General features: G+C 37.5%; 1 protein-coding gene across 1 annotated transcript; it reads right to left on the bottom strand.

Moving 5' to 3' along the window:
* Positions 1–6,422: 6,422 nt before the first annotated feature.
* Positions 6,423–7,358, bottom strand: LOC100010583 (olfactory receptor 2D2-like). Its single transcript, XM_001363787.2, has one exon. It carries the CDS (start codon positions 7,356–7,358, stop codon positions 6,423–6,425), a length of 936 nt encoding a protein of 311 aa, XP_001363824.2.
* Positions 7,359–24,708: the final 17,350 nt, after the last annotated feature.

Genomic DNA, 24,708 nt, shown 5'->3' with positions numbered 1-24,708 from the left:
GGGGGAAACTACAAACCCTTTGCAATTCAGAATGGCCAACCTTCGGGAGTGGATGGCCTCAGGGAGGGACATGGGAGAAGCCTGTTATCTCTGCCATCCAGGCCCACGTCTTACTTCCCAGCCCAGAAGGAAACCCCAATCAAATGCCTTACATTTTAACATGGCAAGACCTTGTTTTGGATCCCCCCTCCTGGCTCCGGCCAACTGTGGAGGCATCCAATGTGGGTAATGGTCCACCCCCTCTACCCAAGCCTTAGTCTCACGGGTCAGTCAGGTACCGCATACTGACCTTAGTCCCGAACCCGACAAAAACCAGGAATCACCTCCGGTTTTGCCAACTCTGGATGAGTCTCCCCCAGACCCTCCCATTCCCCCTCTGCCTTATGCACCAGGGTTCCTACCTCCACTTTACCCTCTACTACCCCCTCAAAACGAGGATAACGAAGCCGCGGCAGCACCTGCCAAAGCCCCCCTCTTTCCTTTGCCCCCTGCCCACCACACCCAAGGCTGCAACCAATGTGACTGCCAAGCCCCTGAGGCCCCCTCCTCCACCTCAATTATCTAAATGTGATTTATAGCCAGCCTGACACAGAGAGGAATGTTTATTCTATATGGACAGAAATTGTACTGGCTACTTTCTAGATATAAAAATCATTCAGAAAAAGTTGTTATGTTGTTGAGAAGAACTTATTCTAGAATGTAAAATTAGGAATCTTTCAAATCAGATTTATTTTAATATATGTGCTGTCAGAACTAGCAGCAAGAAATCATATGAGACACAAAAAATTTAAAGTGGTTAATCTGTGCAAGGGATTTACTAATGTAAGTGTTAAGAATTTTGGTATTTTGCAAAAGAGAATTTCTAAATGGTGTTGTCTTTGACTAAGGTTATATGAATTGTTTTTAAAAAAATGTGCACAATGTATAGAAAGGAATTTGTGATCTAGAGATGAACATGTATCCAGATACAAATTCCTGGAAAGTAATGGAGTGAATACAAATTATGTGTGCATTCATACTATAGAGAGAATTAAGTTTTCCACCTAAATAGGTTAAGGATATATGAGATGCAAACTGTATGTCCTTAACAAGCCAAATTTGACCAGCCCTGAAATCAAGAAGGGCTTGTCATGAGGATTAAATAACAAATTATAAATTGGAATGTTGTTGATGAAATTTAATTAGGTATGTAGCAATATTTTGAGCTAGGAGAAAACTAAACTGGAAGTTCTATTCTACTTTAGACAGGGTTGAGAGAAGTACAGGTAAATGCGTTGCACTTCAGTTTGGTTACACTGAAACATTGCTAAAGGACTTAATCAGAGTTATTTGGGAGTGTGGAGTTCAAACTGAAATCCACTGGGAGTAAATTACTATGAAAGGGGTTTGATACATTCAAACTTTTAAATTGTAGTAAACTCACCAGTTGAAAACTGATGGGACAAGGTTACTAAGTAATAAGATCTAAATCAAACCATGCAGCCTTAGGATAAATTGCTCAGAAGTTATTAACCCCTTCCTTGTACACAGGATGGAGAAAGAAGTGCTTATAATTGTTCCACACTAATACTTAGGGATTAAATTAGGGATTTAGAAAGGTTGACAATCACTGTGTGATAAACCTTAAAGATGAGTATATTTTAATTGTATGTTTTGGAGGATTTTAAGGTGCTCAAACAAGCAAATATTGCCAGCCCTGTCTGACAAAAAAGCTTGTTTGAAGCTGTGGAATCTTACTGCAAACATTCTAGGTCCAGGGTGATAAAATGAGTTGAGTGATATGTAATTGATAAGTTACCTCACACGAGTTCTGGGGATTTGTTGGTTGATATTTTGATTACATTTTGAGCTGTATAAGGATATGTGTTGCAAACAGTAGCCAGACAGTGGGTAGGATGTTAAAAAATGGCATATATGTGAAAAATGCTTGCTCAGAATTTTACGATTGATATGTGAGTTGCTGCTAAAATGTGTTTTAAGCATTGTTTGGATGTGAACAAAAGCTCATTGTTAACCCGAATCTACCAGAGGTTCTGTTCAATACTTAGTGGTTACCTCAGTTTACCAATTTGTTCTATGAACTGTACTTTATAATGGATGAGCCCTATGCTAAAGATGGTTCAATGATGTAATCCTTTAAATCAGAATTCTTTTGGGTTACCAATTAGCAATTCAAGTGATTCCAGGGGAATGGTTGTTTGACTTATGATGGTATAAGCCCATCAGAGAAGGTGGGGAGGTATGTTGGGTTTGAATTCAGAAGAAAGAGGGACTTTGATCTAAAGTCCATAAAAGCCTGAGTATGCCAATTTTGTGACGGAAGAATGGAAGTTGTGTTCTGCTTTTTTAAGCAGAGGGCTTTGAAGGAAAAGAGACAGATAAAGAGGGAGAGTAAGTGACGGAGAATGGATAGATGTTCTGTTCTCATAATTGGATCTTTAACTTGGGGATAATTTCTAGAATTGACGTATGTGGAAAATCACAAATAATTCTGGAATTTCTCTGAAAATTCCTTAGGGAGATTCCTGACTAATTTTGTCTTAGTTCCTTCAGATGGCCTAAGGTCAGGATTTTATCTACCCTTGATTTGTTTTTACTGTAGAGGTGATGAATTCAATGTTCCTGTTCCGATTTTTGTGGCTAAATTGTGATGTATTAATTGTTGCCAAAATACATAGGAATAATTAAGTGACCAGCCTTGCGGGGACATAAAAGGCTTGTTTGGGGATATAGAGATTTGTTTCTGGACTGCTGATAAGCAGTATTTCTCTCAGCTGAAATGGGTGAGACTTGTCTTTTACTGCAAATGAAGGCTTCTGGGATTTAATTGTGACAAAGTACAACAAGGACAGAAAATGTCCTGGAATGGTTACAGAGGCATTTCCTTGGCTCACCTCGGAATGGACCTTTTCTGATCATCTAGGCTGTTAATTACCTGCATGTGAAGCCACTCACTGTGTCCTTTGGGACCTGGGGACATATTTTCCTTTATACTGAATTCCCATGGTCAGCACATAATGTGAATTGTGAAATTAAAGTTTCCGTTTCCTCAAACAACCCTATTAATTGAACATTCTCCAATTGTTAGGAACATACTTTGAGAAGTAGGTGGAGTTTATTCATAAATGGCTTGTATTTGCAGCCTTAATTTACCACAGTTGAAGTTTGGTTCTTGAGTTTGGGGATATAGCTCAAAGCTTTCTTGAATTTCCCCAGCCTCTGAGGTAAGAAAATTCATCTGTAAAATAAAATTATTACTCCAATGTTTATAGATGTTATAGTTAATGTGTACTTTGCTAAAGGATATTCTTTAATAGGACCATGATATACCAGATCTGCAAACAACTCAGGAACCCATTTTCCTAAAGGGATCTATTCCTGTCAGATGATGATTTCTGTAGATGGAGTCTGTTGGATAAGATACTCAAATTCAAATGTGTATTGCCAATTACTGTTGTACTAATTTTCTGTTTCTATCTGGTGTTCTAGTGTTCGCCCCAGTCCTGGTTTCTACACTTCCATCTTAGGGGCTGACTCTCGCCCTTGTGACCTGTCTGCCAATCAGGGGAAGCAGTGGCTGGACAACCTTCTGGTCTCCCAGCAGGTCTCCACCGACCTGGGACCCAGGCATTCACTGAGGACATGCCCCTAAAGACTCAAGGCCTGCAGCCTTCCCCTCCCTGCTCAAGTTTGGCTGCTCCCCTATGGGAGATGTACTTGTATGCATTTGTAACCTTTGCAACCATTCCAGCCTGAAAGCCCTGAACATTGCCAATACCTTTCTCCTGACCATAGGTAGGGACAGCTCTACACCCATTCTCAGCTCTGAAGAAGTTACAGAATACTGAGGCCATTGCCCTTTTCCCCTTAGATACTTGGAGAGGGGAGGGGATAGGATGGCAGGGGGCACTGGACCAGGTGGGGCCTGAGATTCTGGCCCTCTTGGAGGCTGAGTGGTTCACCTATGGATAGCTGGGCCTGCCAGATGGCAGGATTCACTTACCAGAAGCAGTGGGGAGACAGCTAGCAAAAAGAATGCATGACACCACACATAGGAGAGGCACAATACTGAGTGATATGCTGGACAGAGACTTTTTCTTTCATACTAGGCACATAATCTGCAAAGACATCACTTAGAGATGTGTAACATGTGTGCGGGTTAATCAAAAGGGGGGACCGAAGGAACCAGGGGGCACCAGGTTAAAAGGGAGAAGTTAAGCCAGGAGAACAGTGGGAGGGAGACTTTACAGAAATCAAGCCAGGAAAATATGGGTACAGGTGCCTGGTAGACACCTTTTCAGGATAGGTAGAAGTATACCCAACAAAACATGAAACTGCCTCAGTGGTAGTTAAACCGAACCTCACCTAACCTCACCTCCAGCTTCTGGCTTTGCCTTGATTCCCGACCACCATATTACATTTCCTTGTCAGGAGCTTATTGGGCCTGCAACTCCTCAAGATTGACCCCTTGTGTTTCCTCCACAACCTTGTTCCATGACCCCGAGCTTTGTATGCTAGTCACCATTCTGCCCCGAGTACTATACCATCCGGGGATGGAACTGCTAGACTATTGGGAACATCAAAGAATCAGCCGCCAGAAATGGGAACCTGTCCTCACACTGACCCTAGCCATGCTATTCAACTTGGCAGGGATTGACACAGGTATAACCTCCCTTTTTCAAACAGCAGAACTAACACATCTACACACTGCTGTGGATGTGGACCTCAGGTGTATAGAAAAGTCACTAGATGCCCTTGAGAAATCGCTATCCTCCCTTTCAGAAGTTCTCCTCCAGAACCAAAGGGGCCTTGATCTTTTGTTCCTCAAGGAGGGAGGCCTCTGTGTCACCCTCAAGGGGGAGTGCTGTGTATATACGGACCACACAGAGGTAGTCAGGGAGTCAGGAACCAACCTTAAGCGTAGTTTAGATGCCTGAGAATGCAAACTCGCTCACGCCCAAACTTGGTACCAGCAAGCATTTGCAAACTTCCCCTGGCTCACCACCTCATCTCCACTATAGCTGGACCAATGTTAATTCTCTTCTTCCTTATCACACTTTCAAGCCTAGTATAGTCCACAGACTGGTCTGCTTTGTGAAGGACCAGGTCCACACAGTCCAGCTCATGGTACTCAGGCAGAAGTATCAGGCCCTGATAGACCCCCTTGATGGCTACTCTAATGCCCTGCCCTTGGAAGTTTCGGCTCACCCCTGAATGAGCATCATAAAATAAAAAGAATTGGGGAATGAAGGGAAGAGGGGGTGGTTTGCACTGTGTCCAAATGAATAGTTCCTGAGAAAACTGCAAGGCCATAGTTGATAGATAACCTGGAAAAACTATAAGACGTCCTCCCCAAGGCCAAAGCTATTAAAACAGACAAGGCCACAACTGTTGAAACAGACAAGGCCACAACAGACATCCTGTTCTTTTAAGCTGCTCTATATATGTGTACTCCTGAGCCTACCCCGGTGCAGTTCTTTTGGGTAACTGTCCTAGTGCACGCTAATAATCTCTCCCTGCTATCATTGCATTGTCTTTGCGTGTTCCTTTGTGGGGTACTTCCACTCAGACCCTAATAGCCATAAGAGCATTGTCTCCCTTATTCTGATTAAAGATGTGTTCTTTTGTAACTGCTTTGGAGGATCTGTGATTTTTCTGATTGATAGTTCCTATCACTGGTAATCTTTAGGCAGTGATTGATAATTTCTAAAGTATGTTTATCGAAGGCATATTTTTTTAGGTAGAGGTTGAAAGAGAGTTCCTCAGATGTTTTCCTACTAAGAAATTCTGATTCAACTACCTGCATATGACATGTCTTTAAGTTTTTTCATCATCTTGATTACCTTATACTGGATATACTCCCTATAACTTGGAAGTATCTTTCTTAACATATTGTATTAGATCTAGAACAAAGTATTCCAGAAGGTATCTTATTCCAGAAGTTCCAGTATACTTCAAAGTACAATGTAACTGTAACTATGAACATTTTGTCCCTATCCATTAATGGTAGACAGTTTAAGATGAAGTTAGCTTTTTCTTTCTCAACTCCTCTACAGTTTCCCAAATTATCAACTGCCTCTTATATAAATAGTCCTGATACTATACCTACTTCAGAAATTCAACTCAAAAGTTTAGTGAAGAATATCCTCATGATGATGTCATATCCATAGTTCTTCTTTCAGTTCTCCATATTAGAGAAAACTTCAGTTCTCCAAACAGATACATCTGTTCATACCTCTCTCCATGACTAATGATATACTACAGATATTTAATACATAAATATTGTATTGAGAATTGAGAATAATGCAAATTTTCCTCCAGTGTTCTTAATTACCAGAGGCAAGGAAAAGGTAATTTCTTCCGCAGTGGAGGTGGGGTACACAGGAAGCTTTTAAGGTAAGGGAAACTGACAAACTATGATATCAGAATCTTTGGAGTGGTCCCTGGATAACTGCATTTCTGAATGCCTTCTTCACATCTTTGTTCTTTAAGCTGTAAATAAGGGGGTTAAGCATAGGGGTTATCACTGCATAGAACACAGACACCAGCTTCCCCTGCTCCTTAGCAGTCCTGGGTGTCATGTAGGAAATTATGGCTGACCCATAAAAAATGACAACCACAAGAAGATGGGATCCACAGGTGGAGAATGCCTTGAGTCTTCCTGAGGTTGTCTTCATCCTGACCACAGTTATTATGATACATCCATAGGATACCAAGATCAGGGACACAGGTGCAAGAAGAATCACCACACCCATAAGGAAAATGGCCATCTGTGAGCTGTGGGTATCTGCAGATGCCAGGGCCAGGAGAGCTGGGGGCTCACAAAAGAAATGAGGAATCCTATTTTCTCCCTGGTATGGAGGTTGTAGAGTGAATGTTGTATCCACCATAGACACTAGTATGCCACTGACCCAACACCCCAAGGCTAGTTTGATGCATACCTTCCATGTCATGATGAGAGGATAGTGCATGGGGTCACAGATAGCTAAGTACCTGTCATAGGACATCACAGCTAACAATGCACATTCTGTACATCCAAAAAGGAGGATGAAAAGAAGCTGAGCTGCACAGCCCATGAAGGAAATAAACTTTCTCCTGGAAATCATATGGACTAGGGCTTGGGGAACAATAGTGGTAGAGAAACAGAAGTCAGCTGTAGATAAGTTACACAGAAAAAAGTACATGGGTGTATGAAGCTGTGAGTCATAGAGAACTAGGGAGATGAGAAGCAGGTTTCCAAGCACAGTAATCAAGTAGACGACAAGGAACAATACAAAGAGCAGCAACTGAGTTTGAGAGTCATCAGTAAGTCCAAGGAGGAGGAATTCTGTAACCCAGGTTTTGTTAGTCTGGCTCATATTCTTTCTTCTTTAGGAATTAGCCAAACCTTCTTAATGTGAAGGCATAATCTATAAAATTATAGAATCTTTGTGTTAGAAGAAACTTCAAGACTACTTAGTTCAGCCTCCCACTCAACCGTTAACAGCTTCCTTAGTAGAGACCACTGAGTCCTGCCAAGTAGTGTACACATTTCATAAGAAAGTAATTCCTTTTCTGGGCACTTGTAACATTGAGCTGAAAATTTTTATCCTGTAATTAATACCCATTGGTCTCAGTTATTTTGGTTGAAAGCAAAAGAGTGGTAAGAGCTAGGAGCTGGGGTTTAATTATCCAATCTATTCTTTGAAACTTACTAGCAATTCTCCTTAGTTTCTCCTGGAATTGCCATTATACTGACTAAGTCATTGTTGGAAGTTCTTACATTGTTTGTGATCACAGGTAAATCACCCAGCCTCCCCCACAACACTAATACTATTACTACTGACATGGGCACTGTACCCACAGAAACCCAGGCGAACTATTATCAGGGTAACTACCTTGCCTTTGCATCCTCTGAAGCTAGAAACATCCAATCCCCCTCACCCCCCCAGGGTCCTGAGATGTTTATACTCTTTGATTGTCCTCTAGATTTAAGATGGACAAAGAAATGAATCTTTAGGCCTCCATGCAGACTCCACTCAGATGACCTTCCCACCCTACCAAATGCCTGAGGGCTTACCACTCTAAGTCATATCCACATCAGGACATAGTATCTGTTGTAAAGAGTATAAAATCCCCAGAACTGATGTCATCTGGGGGACAGCTTTTCCATCCTTGCTGTCCTCATGGGGAACAGTCTTTCCATTCATGCTGTCCTCCCAGGAACTGCTCCCCATCTTGCTGTTCCACCTTGCTATCCTCCTGGCCATTCTCAAAATTACTTTCTAAATTAATAATTTCTCTTTTTGTTTTTAAGCTAAGCTTTGGAGTCTTGCATTCTTGCAAAAGGTATCCTTCCCGACCCCGAGGGGTACACATATGAACCCCATAGCACTACTACTATTACATCTTATTCCCATTAACATATTCTATGATCCAATGATGCTGGCTCTATTGCTATTCCCTGCACATGACAGATACTCTGTCTCCTGACCTTGGGCCTTTTTACTTGTTGTCTCCAATACCTTCAGTTTTTTCTCTGCTTGTCTCTACTTCCTGACTTCTTTATCTTCTTTTAAGACTGAGCTCTGATCCAACCTTTTATAAGAGGCCTTCTCCACCTCAACCTCATCTCCCATTTCTAGTCCTTTATTTTAAATTGCATTCTCTATACTTTTTTTTCTCTACTCCATTTCTATGTAAACAGTTTGCCTATTGTCCTTCCTTTTAGATTGTGAACACACAAAGGAGTTGAGGATCTTGGGGACCAAAGGTGATTATTTAACTTATGCCTCTAGGATCATTCTATATTCTTTATTCCCTGTTATTAAATACTTAACAAATGTGGGAAATTTCTGTCAACTTGAAATATGAAGACCTCAATTGTGCCCCCGTTCCCTGAGAACTCATCCCAAGGGAATTCCCAGACTTGCCCATTTCAAACTAAACAATAGACCTTAAGGTATTTGATGGTCCCAGTTGGATGGGACTAGTAGTTCTAAATCAAATGTTCAGTTCCCCTTTTGTCCTAGTAGTTTCTCCCATTGTATAAAAGTCCTCTTCCAGGTAGCCCAGCCCTTGGCTGGACCTTTCCCTTTTGTATCCATTAATTCTGTCTTGGACTTCTCATTTCCTTGCAAGTATGGTAGTGTCAATCAATTATATTTCCTTTCCTTAGTTCCTCAAATGGTGTATGTTTCCCAAGTTCTATTGTTCTTTGGAGAATCATCTAGCACTGTGATACTCTCAGAGATACCCAGAGTGCCAGTGCCTTTGCTCTGTGTGATTTTTAAGTGTTTGACCATGTGGCAGCCAAAATATTGAACACTATCTCTTTCCTGATTAAAGACTGAATACTTTCTGTGTTTTTCCAGGTTAACATTTCCAAATGAAACACCCCTCTTCATCAGATCCTGAAAGAATCAATCAATCTGGAACTATATAACCCCAAAATTTTATTTTGTTTTGTTCATGAAATAGAATAGACAGAAATAAAGCATGAAAGGGAGCTATATACTTTCTATAAGGGAAATAAGATCAATTGAGAATGAAATGTTTGCAAGAGAAAAGTCCTCTCTATTCCAGGGAAAGAGAGACAGAAACAAGATTTTGTCACTTGCTCTAATCAGTGAAGCAGTGATCATACCCAGTGATCATTGGGTATGACAATATAGGTTGTCCTGCTTCTCAAGTTATCAATGACTTTCTAAAAATTTACCATCCAGAACAGGATATAATATTCCAGATATGGTCTGAATAAAGAAGTTTAGAGGAACTGTCAGATCCCTAATTCTAGACATTATGCTTTTCATAATGCAAACTAGAAGAGTATTAGATTATTTTGTTTCTGGATGATCTTGCTGACTCTCTATGATGTAAAAATTAAATTATATCTCTAATAATAAAATATTATATTTTATAAAGTTTATTAAGGATCATTAGAAATCAAGGAATAAAGAGGATGCAAAATAAAAACCACATGCTTATGGCTGATTAGCCCATTTAAAATCCTAGCACTTAACTTACCACCATACTTGCTGCATCATTGCAAAAGAAGAGAGAAAGTGGGAGGAATTACTGCCAGTTAAATGCTAATAATGTGAACATGGAGATGCAGGAGAGATTATAGGAAATTCTGGGAAATACCAAGGACTTCTGGGGAATGAAGTCTAGGTTCAAAATCTCCATTTATACAATGACCTTGTAGTCAATTAAATCAGAAGACTTGTCACATATATTATGGTATAATCATACCTGTCCCAGGATGTACTTGTGAGGTTGCTTATTATGAAACCAAATCTTTGTTGTTGCTTAATTAATTAGTCATGTTCAACTCTTTGTGACCCCATTTAGGGTTTTCTTGGCTAAGATACTAGAATTGTTTGCCATTTCCTTCTCTAGTTCATTTACATATGAAGAAAATTAGACAAACAAGGGTAAGTGCCTTAGTCAAATTTAAACTCAGGCCCTTTTGCCTCCAGGCATGGCACTTTATCCAGTGCTCCACCTAAATGCCCCAAACACAAATGTAGAATTTTGTACTTCTTCCAATTAATATATTTTTATTCATATCAGCCCATAATTCTTGTTTCCTGAAATATCCATGGATCTTCATTATGTAATTCTGTAGATTTTCTGCTCACTCTTGGTGCCCAAGCCAGTCTGATAAAGATAACATCTATTGCCTAATCCAAGTCATTGATAATGTTGCATTAGAGATTCTTTCAGATCTTTTGCTAAAATCCAGAGTTCCTTTGTCTGTGTGTCCCTGATCCACCCTTCTGGTTACCTTTTACAAAAAGCAAATAAAGATCATTTGATATCATCTGCTCTTTCTGAAACTATGTTGGTTCTTAGTGATCACTACAATATTTTATATGAGGACAACCTTCAGAAAAATATGCCATATAATAATAACAACAAAAAAAAAAAACCTATTCCAGAGAAGTATCCATTACTAAAGACCAAAACCTTATGGAACTTCTTGAAAGAAATTCATGCAAATTTACAGTTAATCTCAAATTACTCTACTAATGATTATGAAATACTTATCTGATGACTAAAAAAAGGAAGCCAGTCCCTGAGAGGGAAAATCAACAGGGAAGTAACTTTCTAGCACAGTTTCATTATTGTGGATCCTGGATATATCCATGCCAATGTTCCTGGACCTGGAGTCAATAAACTTATTTTAAAATATTTTTTGTAACTATGCCTTAATATAATTCCTTTGTAATCCTGTGTATTTCATTTTATGTAAGTAAAACAAACATTTTACGAATGGGTCCATAGGCTTCACCAAACTGCCAAAGGAGTCAATGACTCAAAAGATGAATAACCCCTGACTGGTGCCTTTCTGCATAAAGAATAATGCCCATAGAATAGTCAGTACATTTGTGCTCACATTAAACCTTTGGTGGAAGAAAGGAGGCCTGAATGGAGAGAATGTTCATCTACTAGAGGTATGCTATTTAATACTTATGGAAAAGTATTATATCCAGGTTCAAAAACTTCATTACAATCAAGATGACTTTGGGGAACTGTCCTCCAGCATAAAAGAGTTTGTATTATGGATTATAGGTTAATCATTCCTTCCAGGGAGCACACATAGAAAAAGGCATTGTAACCCTGTCCCCATCATTCTATTACACTCATATGTCATTATTTTCTGGAATTTTACTCCTCTTCTTTGATATCCATGAATACCTTTTTTGTTGACCAATGTTACATGAATGAGACTGAAACGAATACAGGACATTTTCATTCATTGCTATCTTCAATAACATGAAACTATATCACTGAAGGTGGTGACTAAAATACAGGTGTATTCCAGCATTTTTTAAAAATTCTGTTATGATAAAAGAAGTGAAAACTTTTTGTAAACTCTAACATTCCATTCAAATGTATTCACAATTACTCAAAAAAAAAATAGCTAACTCTCAGATCAAAAATTTCTTATACATGCAAATATCAACACACACTGCCTACTCTACTCAATCCCACCCTAATTCTCTCTCTGCTACTCTGTCAAAATAAAAATCAAACTGTTATAGGTCAACAGCATTGCCAGTTGTCCAGTAAAGAGAGCTCTCTATTATTAGCATCTCTTCCCTACTACTTCATCACTAATCCCACAGGAACCTCATATATGTATCATGCTTTCTTTTTCTCTTCTGAAATCAACAATTATAGATCACTTCATTTCTATTTATCCAGTGACTTTCTTAAACACATACAAACTAATTAAACTTTCCTCTTCTCTCTCATCTTGTCTGACTCTTTCTCAAAAATGTACATGAATTCAATTTTCTTTCTGTATATCTCTGTCCATCTCTGTGTTCTCAGATATTGTGGCTGCCTATATCTTTCTATCTCTTTCTAATGATAACTGCATTTTATATGTTTATTGAAGCACAACCCCAGGACTATTTGTAAGCATTTGAAAATGTTTAATAAAGCGTATTTATATATAGTCTAAGGGTTCACATTCAACTTGGTAGCACCCTCAATTAGATAAATTTAATAAGATTTTACTCTCTTAACTGCCATATTTTAAAAAGTTATATTTCTTGGAAAGAAATTCAAAGACAGGATATGTTTAGGGAAATTTCCTGAGTGTTAATATTTTTTACCTTTAACTGTAGTTAAACCTTAGTTTTGCTCTCTCCAGGCTCTACTTCTCATCATCACTGATCCTCTTTTCTTCCCTCTGTCTACTTGAGAATAGGTTGATCATGATCAGGATGCCAAAAGGACAAAAGATATTGGTCTCTCCTAGTCTCAACTTCTCCTGTTTCTCTGTTGGGATGTGAGAAAGAGCAGTGAAAGTATACTTTTAGAACTGGATAATCTCAGAGTTGGGTAAAATCTCCGAGATCAGCTAGTTTTATGTCCCAATAGAAAATCCTTCTAAATAAATCCCCAAGTTTTTAATACTATGCAGGGATAGGGAAATCATTACCTACTGTTGCAGCTTAGTCTATTCTCTGCATATTTCAAATTGTCAAAATGTTTTTACTTTTTTTAAATAAAAATATGCTTTTCTATAATTTTTACCCTTTGATTTAATCTAGTCATGTGGGTCTGGTAAAACAAAATTTCTCTTCCATTTGATAATGCTTCAAATATTCAGCAAAAGATATCATGCTCTCCCCATTGAGTCTCATCTTTTCCAGCTTAATTATTACCAGATCACTCAAGTTGACATTGTTTGGTGTGACTAGTAGTTTACACCATCATCATCACCAATTTCTTGGCATGATTGAGGAAATTATGTTCTTAAAATATAATCCCCAGAATCACATAATTCTCCTAATATAGTCTTAAAAAAGAATATAATGAGACTATTGATGTTCTTCATGCTGTTCCCAAGAATTCATTAGCTTTTGCTTACCCTGTGGGGTTGCTGAATAATATCTATCTACAGTATTCTGAAACACCTATGTCTTCTTTATATGTACAGTTGTCTCTCTATGCCCTCTTATGACCCTAAGAAATTTATCTAAGTGGAATTTTTCATTTGCCTTTATGCAATCACATCATTTCAAATTCCTCTTACTGTTTCATTTTGGATCCCAACAATGTCCAGTGATATAATGTGCTCCAATCACAAATCAATGTTGAGTTTGATTCTTTTGTCACCACTATTTGGTTCTAGTCATTCCACCAGTTCTCAATCCATATAACTGTAGTAGCCTATATTCCTTTGACTTATCCATAAAAATTTTTACAAAATTCCTTCTTTGAAATTAAAAATATCTATTATATTCTTTAGCTTTATCAGCAGAATAAATCATTCACAAAAAAAAATAAGGGTCTTAGGGAATATTTCTTAATGCAATTGTGTTGTTTATCAAGACCACTGCTTATCTTTCAAAATATTCATGTTATCCCTTTAATCATAACTAAGAGCATGTGTAAAGTTCAAATAGAATGTTAGAGATGGGAAACAGTTTCAGGATAGAGACCATTCAGGTCAGTCAATTATGTATAAATTATTTTTTCTTGCACCCTAGTTTTTCAAGAGAAAGAAGCAATAAAGAGAAGCCTGCAGAGGAACTGCTTAGAATTCATCAAAATAGTATTTAATTCCTTCTACCCCAATATTAACCAAGTCAGATTCTGTTAGTTTAGATGATCAGATGAGATGGATCAATAGATAGGCTTGGATTTCTTGGTTTAAAAAAATAAAGCTTTTATGTTCTGAGTGAAAGCTATGAAGTCTTAGGCATATAGAATACCAGAAACATGAGAAATGCAGATTGGGAGATGGAGGGAGAATCAGCATAACCCTGAAATATGTATTTATTATTCTAGGAGCATTCCAATAAGCTCTGACCTAATATATAAAGGATTCAATTATATGTCTTAGTCTCCCAGAACATTAGGTGGGTTCGTTTGTGCCTCCTGTATGTTGGCATGAATTAAACACAGTTACATTATTTTCTACTGTTCTCTAGTTATATGACATTGGGAAAGGGAGATTAGGGGACGCATGTATGATCTTAGAAAATTAGGTTTTGAGGTCCTTTATAGGACTATATTAGACTGCCATGTTCCTGTGCAAACCTAAGGTTGTGCTTTAATATACTCTGATTCTCCACATCTGGGAGACAAAAGGCTTAATGGCATTACCTCTTCCTTGAGTCTTGGTGTCTGGAACACCATATTGAACGTTATGCTGTCAATAATCTTTCTTAATGCCATTTCCATGCCTGAATGAGGTTGGTCTGTTTTACCCTGAATAAGACTGGAAGAATAGTTTCCTCAGGTTCCATATATCACTTCTTCCTTGTTCAAGAGCTAGGAAATTTCAAGGAAATGGTCTTTTATCTACAGACCAGTTTCATCACAAAGAGTAAAGATGTGGATAACTCTCTCTATAAAGAATTGATAAAAATAGAGACAATTCTCCCTAAACAGCCTCTGCATGACACAAGGTATAACTCAGGGTTGAAACTTCACTAGTATATGAGGAATATGTGTTGGTAATTAGAAGCCCCTGTATGAAAATCATTTTAATAGATCTACTACCAAAGGGAGAAAAGCAGGAGATCAAACTCTATTGATAGGGGATGTGTAACCAAAAGATAAAGTCAAAGAGAGGCTGAATAAAAATTCCCCTTTATATATGGCAAATTAAATGGCCAAATTAAGTAATCTTTTTCTCCTGCTTTATCTTTAATCTCTCCTCATTCTTACAGTGAGGTCAGAAAAGACTAGGAAACTGCCTTACCACCAGAAGATTCTCCATGGGGAACATAAAGTAAGTGTATGATAAGCAGTTAACAGGAATAGGGAAGATGGTACCTAGTATGGAAATGAAGAGCTCTTTTCAAACCTTGAACAGGGACAGGAACAGGAATTGGAGCAGAAGAGAAAGAGTGGAAAATTGATTTAAATTAATCCTTCTTACCAGCAAATTCAAAGAACTGCCCTTTAAAATAAGAGTTGATTCTATGAAGACATCTTAATTAAAATGGGCCACCTTATGGAATGGTCTCTGGAGTGTGCAATTTGCTCTGGAGATTTTACTACTAATTAAGAAATATCTAGAGCTGTATATTTCTTTTCAGAGTTGTTTTCCAATGGTAGCAAGTAAGATATTTTAGTGGAGATAATTCAAATGTATATCTATAACCCCAAATTGAATTTTTACTCTGTCTCCCATATTTTCTGTGTCTATTGATTCTATTTATTCCTTGTTTTCTTTCTTATTTTTTTCATCCACCCTATAATTATTACCATAACACTCCTTTGTGGTCAAATAAAAACTCTCCCTCATAACAAATAGAAACAAGCAAAACAAATTTGCATTATATTGGTTATATATGTTTCATTCTATATCTAAATTCCATCATTTCTCTGAAAAAAGGTGAGAAGCATACTTTGCTGGGGGCCATCAGTCCATGATGCCTTGAAAGAGTTATGTGTGGTAGCTGGGGAGACCACAGAGTGGTCCTTGGTGAGATGTGACTGCCCACTCTATTCTCCTTGCATGACTTCTTTCATCAATGCCCCTTACCTATGAATTGACATGATTATTATTCCCCCTAGTCTCAAAAGAAATAGCGCAACAGCAAAACACATGTACCCTAATTCTCCTAAACATCACCAAAAGACCAGACCCTTGAACCCAATCCCAAAAAAACTATCCTGGGTTAACTTTTACTTAGGTACATAATTTCCAGCAAAACCACTACTACAGGCCAAGCCCAAAACTTTCCCACATACAGAAGCCTATTCTCATGAAGTCAGCACACAAATCCATCATAGAGGCCCAAGTGATAAGTACATCAAGCTTCAGTATGCCTCAGTGACTCGATTACACAAATCAGTAACTCCCTAGAAGCCACCAGTCTAAATTTGAATTGTGTTCCCAGACCCCTCAGCCTCCATGATATGATTGTTGAATTGTCTTCTAAGAACTGCTGATTAATTATTCCATTTTATTAAAAAGCAATACATAATTTTCCTTGGTTGTTTGTAAGCTCAAAACTTCTCACAGGGTAATGAGAAAATTAAACCACCTGTGACAAAAATCATTTATCTTGTGTGCAACCTTTATTCTGTCTGTAATCACAATAAAAGAATATAGAATGTTAATCAAGTGATTTGTTAAAAGTTGATGTATCACTTTTCCAATTATCTCTCTTTGATTTTGTGTATATGCGTGCCAAGAGAATGGGTATAAAAATAAAGATCAGACATCGGAAAAGTGAAGCAGCTGTCAGATGCAAAGCAATCCAATGGCTGTAATAATTAAGCTATCTTCTGTTTTGTTATTTTTGTTGACTGATTGTTCACCACCAGTCGGGATACCCTGGAGTCTCAGGCAAGGGGGGACTTTGCCTGAGACAATACTTCATCATCAGTCATTGGGAGGCATGACTGATCTTTTTAATTAACTAACATTCTTAAATCTTTCAAAGTTGTTGTCCTTTGCTTTAGTGAATATATAAATTCTTCTTATGATTCTATTCACTTCACAACTTTCCCAGGGTTCTCAGAATTAATCCATTTCATAATTCCTTATACTATAATATTGTATTACCTTTATATACCATAATTTTTCCCAACCATTCCACAGTTGATAGGTACCTTCCTTATTTCTACTTTGATTTAACAAAAGGCACTACTACAAATTTCTTTGTATATAGACTTCAAGTCCCTCATCTCTTAACACCTATATTATCATAACATCCCTTTTGCTGGTTGTTCTACCTTAATACCCTCTCTACTCTACATCTTCCACTCAGATATTAAGTTGATTTTCCTAAAACATGGTCTAGTCGTGCCACTCCTTGTTCCTCCATCATTCAATAAAATCCATTAGCTTCCTATTAATTCTAGAATCAAATATAAAATCTTACTTGGCTTTTAAATCTTCACACAACCTGGCCCCTATCTACCTTTCCAGTTTTCTTAAATCTTATTCCCCTCTATATATTCTAAAATCCACTAACACTACCTTCCTTACTATTCCTTACTCCAGAAGTTTCACCACCTGTTTCTTTGCATTTTCACTGACTATTCTACCTTGCTTATCCCATATACTCTCTCCCTCCTGGTCTATATCCTCTAGCTTCCCTGGTTTCCTTGAAATCTCAGTTGTAGTCTTACCTTCTTCAAAAAAAAACCTTTCCTGATCTTCAGTTATTCTTCATAGTTTTTCCTCTGAAATTTTCTTGACTTCATCCTGAATTTGGTTTTTACATATGCATTTTCATTCGGTACCCCAGTTAGACTACAATATTTCATTAAAGAGCAGGGACTTATCTTCCCTTTCTCTGTATCCCCAATGTATATCAGATTTCTTGGCATCATAATAAACACTTAATGAAATTTGTTGATTTTATGTTATATTGAATTTTAACTATTGGAGATATCTTTTATTGATATGAGCATTCAGGGATATAAATTTCCTCCTAATTACTGCTTTGGCTGCATCCCATGAAGATTGATATGTTGTCTCCTTATTGTTATTCTCTTTAATGAAATTAGTTATTATTTCTATGATTTTTTATTTGATCCACCCATTTGGAAGAATTAGATCATTTAGTTTCCAAATAATTTTTAGTTTGCCTTTCCATGAAACCATACTGATTATAATTTATTGCATTATGATTTGAAAATAGATATATTTATTATATCTGCTTTTCTGCATTTGGTTGTAAAGTTTTTATGCCCTATTACATTGTCAGTCTTTATATATGTGCCACATGCTACTAAAAAGAAGCTATATTTATTTTTATCCCTATTTAATTTTCTCCAGATAGGTATTAAATCTAAATTTTCTAAAATTTATTTATCATTTGTTGATTGTTAGATTTATCTATTTCTGATAGGGGAATGTTGAGGTCTCCCACTTGTATAGTTTTACTGTCTATTTCCTCCATAAGCTCCTTTTGTTTCCCCTTTAAAAATCTGGATTCTATACTATTTGGTGCATATATCTTAAGTGCTGATATTTATTCATTGTCTATATTACCTTTTATGAAGACGTAATTGCCTTCCTTATCTCTTTTAACCAGATCTATTTTTACTTTAGCTTTGTCTGAGATCATGATGGTGATTCCTGCTTTTTTTTTTCAGTTAAAGCCCAATAGATTCTACTCCAGCCTCTCATCTTTATTCTCTATATGTCTACCTGCCTCAATGTGTTTCTTGTAAACAACATATGGTATGATTCGGGTTTTTAATCAACTCTGCTATCCACTTCCATTTTATGGATGAGTTCATCTCATTTACATTCACAGTTATGATTACCATAGGTTTATTCCCCTCCATCTTGATTTCCCATATTAATCCTGCCTTTTCACCTTTCACTCTTTCTCTCCACACCAATGTTTAGCTTTTTATCACACCTGTTCTTCTCCCTCTCCTATATTTGGGAAGTATCTTTTAAACTATATACATAGTGGTAGTATTGATGAATCAAAAGTTTTGCAGAGCTTAGTAACATTTTTGGGTAGAGTTGCAATTAGTTCTACAGAATATTTCAACTACTTCACATATCCACCAATAATGTTTGTCTTCATATGTCTCCTCTATCAATTATCATTTTCCTTTCTTATACTCTTTGCCAAAATGATTTAATAATTCAAGAATTGTTTTAATTTGTATCTCATTATTAGTAATTTGAAGCATTTTTTTCTATATGATTACTGATACTCATATTTTTTTTTAGAAAATTGCCTGTTTTTGCTCTTTTGATTTAGATAGTTACACCATATTTGTGTCATTAAAATAATTTTGTAGGACTCCTTTGCCTATTTTTTCCCAAATGGTTTATGTAATACATGTATTGTTTTATAAATGTTTGGTAGAATTTCCTGGTGAATCCATCTGAACCTGGGGATTTTTTCTTGGGAGTTCATTGATGACTTGTTCAATTTCTTTTTCCAAGATAGAGATATTTAATTATTCTATAATCTCTTCTGTTAATCTGAGCAGATTATATTTTTGTAAATAGTCATTCATTTCACTTAGATTATTAAATTTATTGGCATATAATTGAGTAAAATAATTGCTAATAATTGATTTACTTTAGTCTTTATGGGTGGTGGAATCACACTTTTCATTTTTGATACTGATAATTTGACTATGTTTTTAAAATCAAATTAACCAATGGTTTATGTGTTTTATTATTTTTTTCTTCATTAAAACCAGAATTAGCTTTTATTTATTTGCTCAATGGTTTTCTTACTTCAAATTTTATTAGTTTCACTTTTAATTTTTAATATTTCCAATTTGGTGTTGTGAATTTTAAAACTTCTCCACTCTCCTCAGACTGTACTTTAGATGATTTGATTTAGCTCTTTCCTGATTTGTAACAATAGAGATACCTGCTCTAACAGAATCAGGTCTTGTGAACTCTACATTGCTCCACCCTACTTAGTTTAAGGAGGTCAGGAATGTCTGCACCCATACTCAAGGACTAAGTATCTTAGAAGATGGCCTTCAACAGACATGTGCAAAAATAGTTGACAGACTCTTGGTCTGTCCTAAGTCAAGCTAAGCTAACATTGGTACAGATGAGACACAGGAAAGTGACATAAAACCATCTGTATAGGGCATGCCACTTCCTCTCTTCAGCTTTTCCCCAGCTCTGCCTGGCATCATGCTAAGCATTCTGACATCTTGGCGTGGTGGCAGCTATTTTTCTGGGTTTTGGCAATAAATTTTCCCTTGAGCTAATTCAGATTCAGGAATCTTGGCTGAGCCCTTTTGGAATTCAGGCTGATTCCTTCCTCTTTTACTCTCCAAAACCTTACCTTCCTAAAGCCTCTCATCTTCCCCCTGGCATAAGCCAGGTGTGAGAAATCCTATACCCTTTTCTTTTCCCTTCCTCTTAATTTCTTTCCACTATATTAATTAAATCACCATAAATTTCCAGCTGACTTGGGTATTTTTTTTTATTTGCAATATCCATGGTGACCAATAGTTAATATAGTTTAGGTCACAATGCTAAAATTATCCTTTACAGTTTTGGCTGACCACATTGGTTGTGACGAAATACCCTCAATCTTCTTAACTTTACTAAACATTTTCTCTACTGTGACTATCCCTAAGTTCAGCCTTTAATAGCTTATTTTGATCAGCTATAGAGGTAAGTAAATTTGGATTTTTCCCCTCTCTCCTTAAATTAGATAGAATACAGCTGTTTTTCCTTTTTTTTTTTTTTAATCCAAAGCAACAGGACTGGGAAAGCTGTTTAGCTACAAATCCCCTTTCCCTCAGGGAACAACTGCCTAGATTACTCTTAATTAGGAGTCAAGGGGACCTAAAGAGAGTTTTGACCTTGCCCTGCTCCCCACGTGTTTTGTGAAGCCCGCTAGGAACATACTTACTATATATAGATAGATAGATAGATATAGATATAGATATATAAATGAATAATACATTCTTCGACATTTATATGGCAGTGGAAGAATTAGGGACATTGAGAAATTCAGCATACCTCCAATTTTTTATATTATTAGGTAATGTCATTTTTGTACTCCTCAGTACTGTGTTTAGAGATGCTAACATAAAAAAATTATTTGAAGCTGAAATTCAGAAAGACATGCAAAATTAAGAAGCTAAAATATAAGAAATTCTGCAGGAATCTGAAGCTAACATACAGAAAATTATGCAAAAATCTGAAGATAAAACACAGGAGAATATGAAAAACATGCAATATAAAACAGGAAAATATTTAAAAATTTGAGGCTAAAATGTAGGAGAATATGCAAACCCAATTGGACAATTTAAAATGCTTCCTACAGGATCAATTGGCAAACATCCACCCCAATAAAAATAGGTCTGAACCTGACAGACCTGTTTCTCAACCTCTAAATGAGGAAATTTCCTTCCCCGAAATATAGATGGAAAATACCTTCCCTATAGCTCTGACTGGTTCTCTCATGGTCTGCAAATCTTGGCTGAACTTAATCCCCAAGACCCTTCTCCTGAAATCCCAGTTTCTCATGTTCCTCTTCCTACACAAAACCAAATTCCAGCCCAAAGGAAATCTCATCCTTCTAAAGAAACTCGTCTTAGTCAAATTGACCCACAGGTACCAAATTAAATTAGAGGCCTGTTTCCTCCAAGAGAAGTATCTGAAATAGAACAGAAATCTAGTCCACCTCTTTCCATTCCTTAGTGTCCCCTCTCAAAAGAGGCAACTGAGTGTATTACTCCAGTAATAAACTCATTAATTGATCAGGGAATAATAATCCCTTGTAAATCTGAATACAACAAGCCCATCCTGCCCATTAAAAAACCAAAAAGGGGGCCTGATGGCAAGCACCACTATAGATTCATACAGGATCTGATGGCTGTAAACAATCATTTTATAAAGGGACACTCCGTAGTTTCCAACATACATGACATTATTTCTTCTTTTCCTAGCACAGCTCCATACTTTACAGTAGTAGACTTGTGCTCAGCCTTCTTTTCCATACCCATACATGAGAACTCCAGGCATATCTTTGCTTTCACCTGGAAGGGCTCTCAATATGTGGAGTTGTCTTCCACAGGGTTATGGGGAAAGTCTGAGTTTATTTGCACAAATTTTAAGCCAAGACATAGATAATATATAATATAACATTTAAAAATAGCAAATTAATCAAATACGTAGATGATATACTCTTGGCTTCAACAGACACAGAAGCATGTTAAGAAGATAGTAAACACCTTCTTTTGGAATTGCACAAAAAGGGGCATAAGATCTTTAAGGGTAAAGTACAGTGGTGTCTCCATAAAGTAGAATATTTGGGGTTCATTCTGACTGCAGGTGGCTGATCTATTTCTCCCAAACGATTTGAGAATATTCAAAATTTAAGCAATCCTCCCACTAAGAAACAGTTGAGAGCAATCTTAGGAGCAACAGGGTTTTGTAGACGATGGATTCCTTGCTATGGGGAAATTACTAAACCCCTTATAGCACTAACGAGGGTTTTGGTTCCTGAACCCCTCAAATTAGAACCAGAACACTTGTCAGCTCTATCAGATCTAAAACAGGCTATCCCGTCTGCTGTGAGATTTAAAATGGTTGAGGTCTTAAACTGTAGTGATTAAAATAGTGGAAGATATAAATTGTGAAAGATATAAGAGAGGGTGAGTAAATTTGACCACAGAAATATGTTTCACTACAGTGTCTTGGGTTTAAAATCAAATATAAGGTGGTCGCCAGGGAAATATTCCCAATTATTCAAATACCCAAGTCAATTGGGTTTTATAGAGATTTTAATTAACAATACAATGAGTAATCAAAGAAAGAGAGAGAGAGTAAGAAAGGAATAAGTATGAAGGGCCTCAAGCCAATATGGCCTAGACCTGAGTCTTAAAAGAGAAATCAGTCAGTTTTTTAACACTCACCACAAGATCTGACTAAACAAGGATACTAGTGACACCAGGCCAGCGTCCTTCCTCAAAGAGTCTTCCAGCCAGAGATTGTTTCAAAGGGCCTCTCTCAAGAGCCTCCAGAGCTCCTACCCCAGAGGGACAGAGCCCCTCAGAGGAGCTCCTCAAGGAGCTCTCCTTCAGAATGAGATTTCCTCCAAGAGCACTTCTTCTCAAAAGAGATCTGTATCCAAGGAAAGAGCCCTCAAACATCAGTCCTCAAGGAAATGAGTCTTTCAGAATGAGATCCTCCAGAATGAGAATCAGAAATCGAGATCCTTTGCTCTTCTCTGAGCTCTTATTTTTAAGGGCAAAATCTCCTCTGTCACCTCCCCTAAGTCCTCACATCTACCAATAACTGTAGATGTTTCTAAAGGACCGCCCATTTTGAATTCACAGCTGAATAGTTTTAATCTCTTTAGTAAGTCAGGAAAAAATGCTGCTGTGTCGACAAATTTCATTAAGAAAAAACCTCTGAATAAGTTATCACCCCTTTAGGTTTAAGTAGTTTACAAGTTGCCCCACCTTTATAGGTACTTAGTATCCCATTGTATCAATTCTAAAACTGTCATGACTCAAAGAACTTCCTGTCCCTTCCATAAGCATGGATCAAAGTACTTTCATTGTTTAGCAAGCAGTTTTCTGTCCTAAAGAAGTCTTAAGTAGGGTGGAGCAGGGACACTCCCATAGCTAGGAGCCCCCACACTCAAGTAGAGTTCTCACCATCTGCTAGGGAATGTTTTTAAGTAGAAGATTCCCCAATGGGGGAAACCCCTAACATTCATAAGTCTGAGAAATTTTGAGGTTTACACTGCCCCTACTCTAGGCATCCCAGATTACAAGAAGTCATTTACTTTGCATGTACATGAGGGAAGAGGGGTAGCTTCAGGTGTTTTAACTCAGACTTTAGGGCCTTCTCAGTACCCAATTGCTTATTATTCTGCCCAATTAGGCCCAGTAGCATGAGGAGCACCACCATGTCTTAGAGGAGTAGCTGCTACATCCTTACTAGAGACAAAAACTGTTGATCTAGTATTAGGATTCCCATTAACAATTATGTCCTCACATGAGGTAGAAGCATTGTTGCTAAGACATAGAACACAGGTGTAAACCTTAAAATTTCTTAGACTTATAAATGTTGGAAATTTCACCATTGGGAAATTTCATACTTGGAAAATTTCTTACTGATAGTCTATTGGAATGTGAACCCCATTGGCATGGGAGGTTCCTTCTCCTACCTACTTAAGATTACGTTAGGACAAAAACCTTTTGCTGAACAATGGAAAGGGCTTTGACCTATGCTTAAGCACAGAACAGGAATTTCTTTTTGAGTCATGATTGATTTTAGAATTGATACAATAGAGATACTTGGAATGACAGAACCAGGTCTTGGAAAATACAATTTCCACCCCACTCAGTCCTAACAGGATTTAGGAAGGGCTGCAGCATAGATCAAAATTTAATTATTCCAATCTCTACCCTACTCAGGGTAACAGGATTTAGGAAGGGCTGTAGCAAAGGATCAAAGATTTAATTATTTGAGAATATGACCTTCAACAGACATGTGCAAAGCCACAGACCTCTGGGCGGTCCTGGGTTAAGCTAGAGCCACCATTGGCACAGGGAAGACATGGACAGTGATTGGTAGATGTGAGAACTGAGGGGAGGGAACTTGGATGGTTTCCTTAAAGATAGAGGGGTCTGAGGACTGGGGTGGTTGGTTGGAGAGTTTTTTGGCTCTGAGAGGTTATGCTGCTCTGAAGGAAGCTGGAGGTGGAGGCCCCTGAGACTGTTTCTCCATTTTGGTCACATGAGTAATAGGGACTGATCTCCTTTCTTTGCCTC

This window comes from Monodelphis domestica, chromosome 1, assembly GCF_027887165.1.
Source record: "Monodelphis domestica isolate mMonDom1 chromosome 1, mMonDom1.pri, whole genome shotgun sequence".
In the NCBI taxonomy this organism is placed as follows: domain Eukaryota; kingdom Metazoa; phylum Chordata; class Mammalia; order Didelphimorphia; family Didelphidae; genus Monodelphis; species Monodelphis domestica.
Note: the sequence above shows the minus strand (reverse complement) of the source record. Positions and strands in the feature narration are given on the sequence as shown.

Bases quoted from the DNA above. Each gene is read 5' to 3' on its own strand.
- LOC100010583 (XM_001363787.2), bottom strand. From the start codon at position 7,358: ATGAGCCAGACTAACAAAACCTGGGTTACAGAATTCCTCCTCCTTGGA.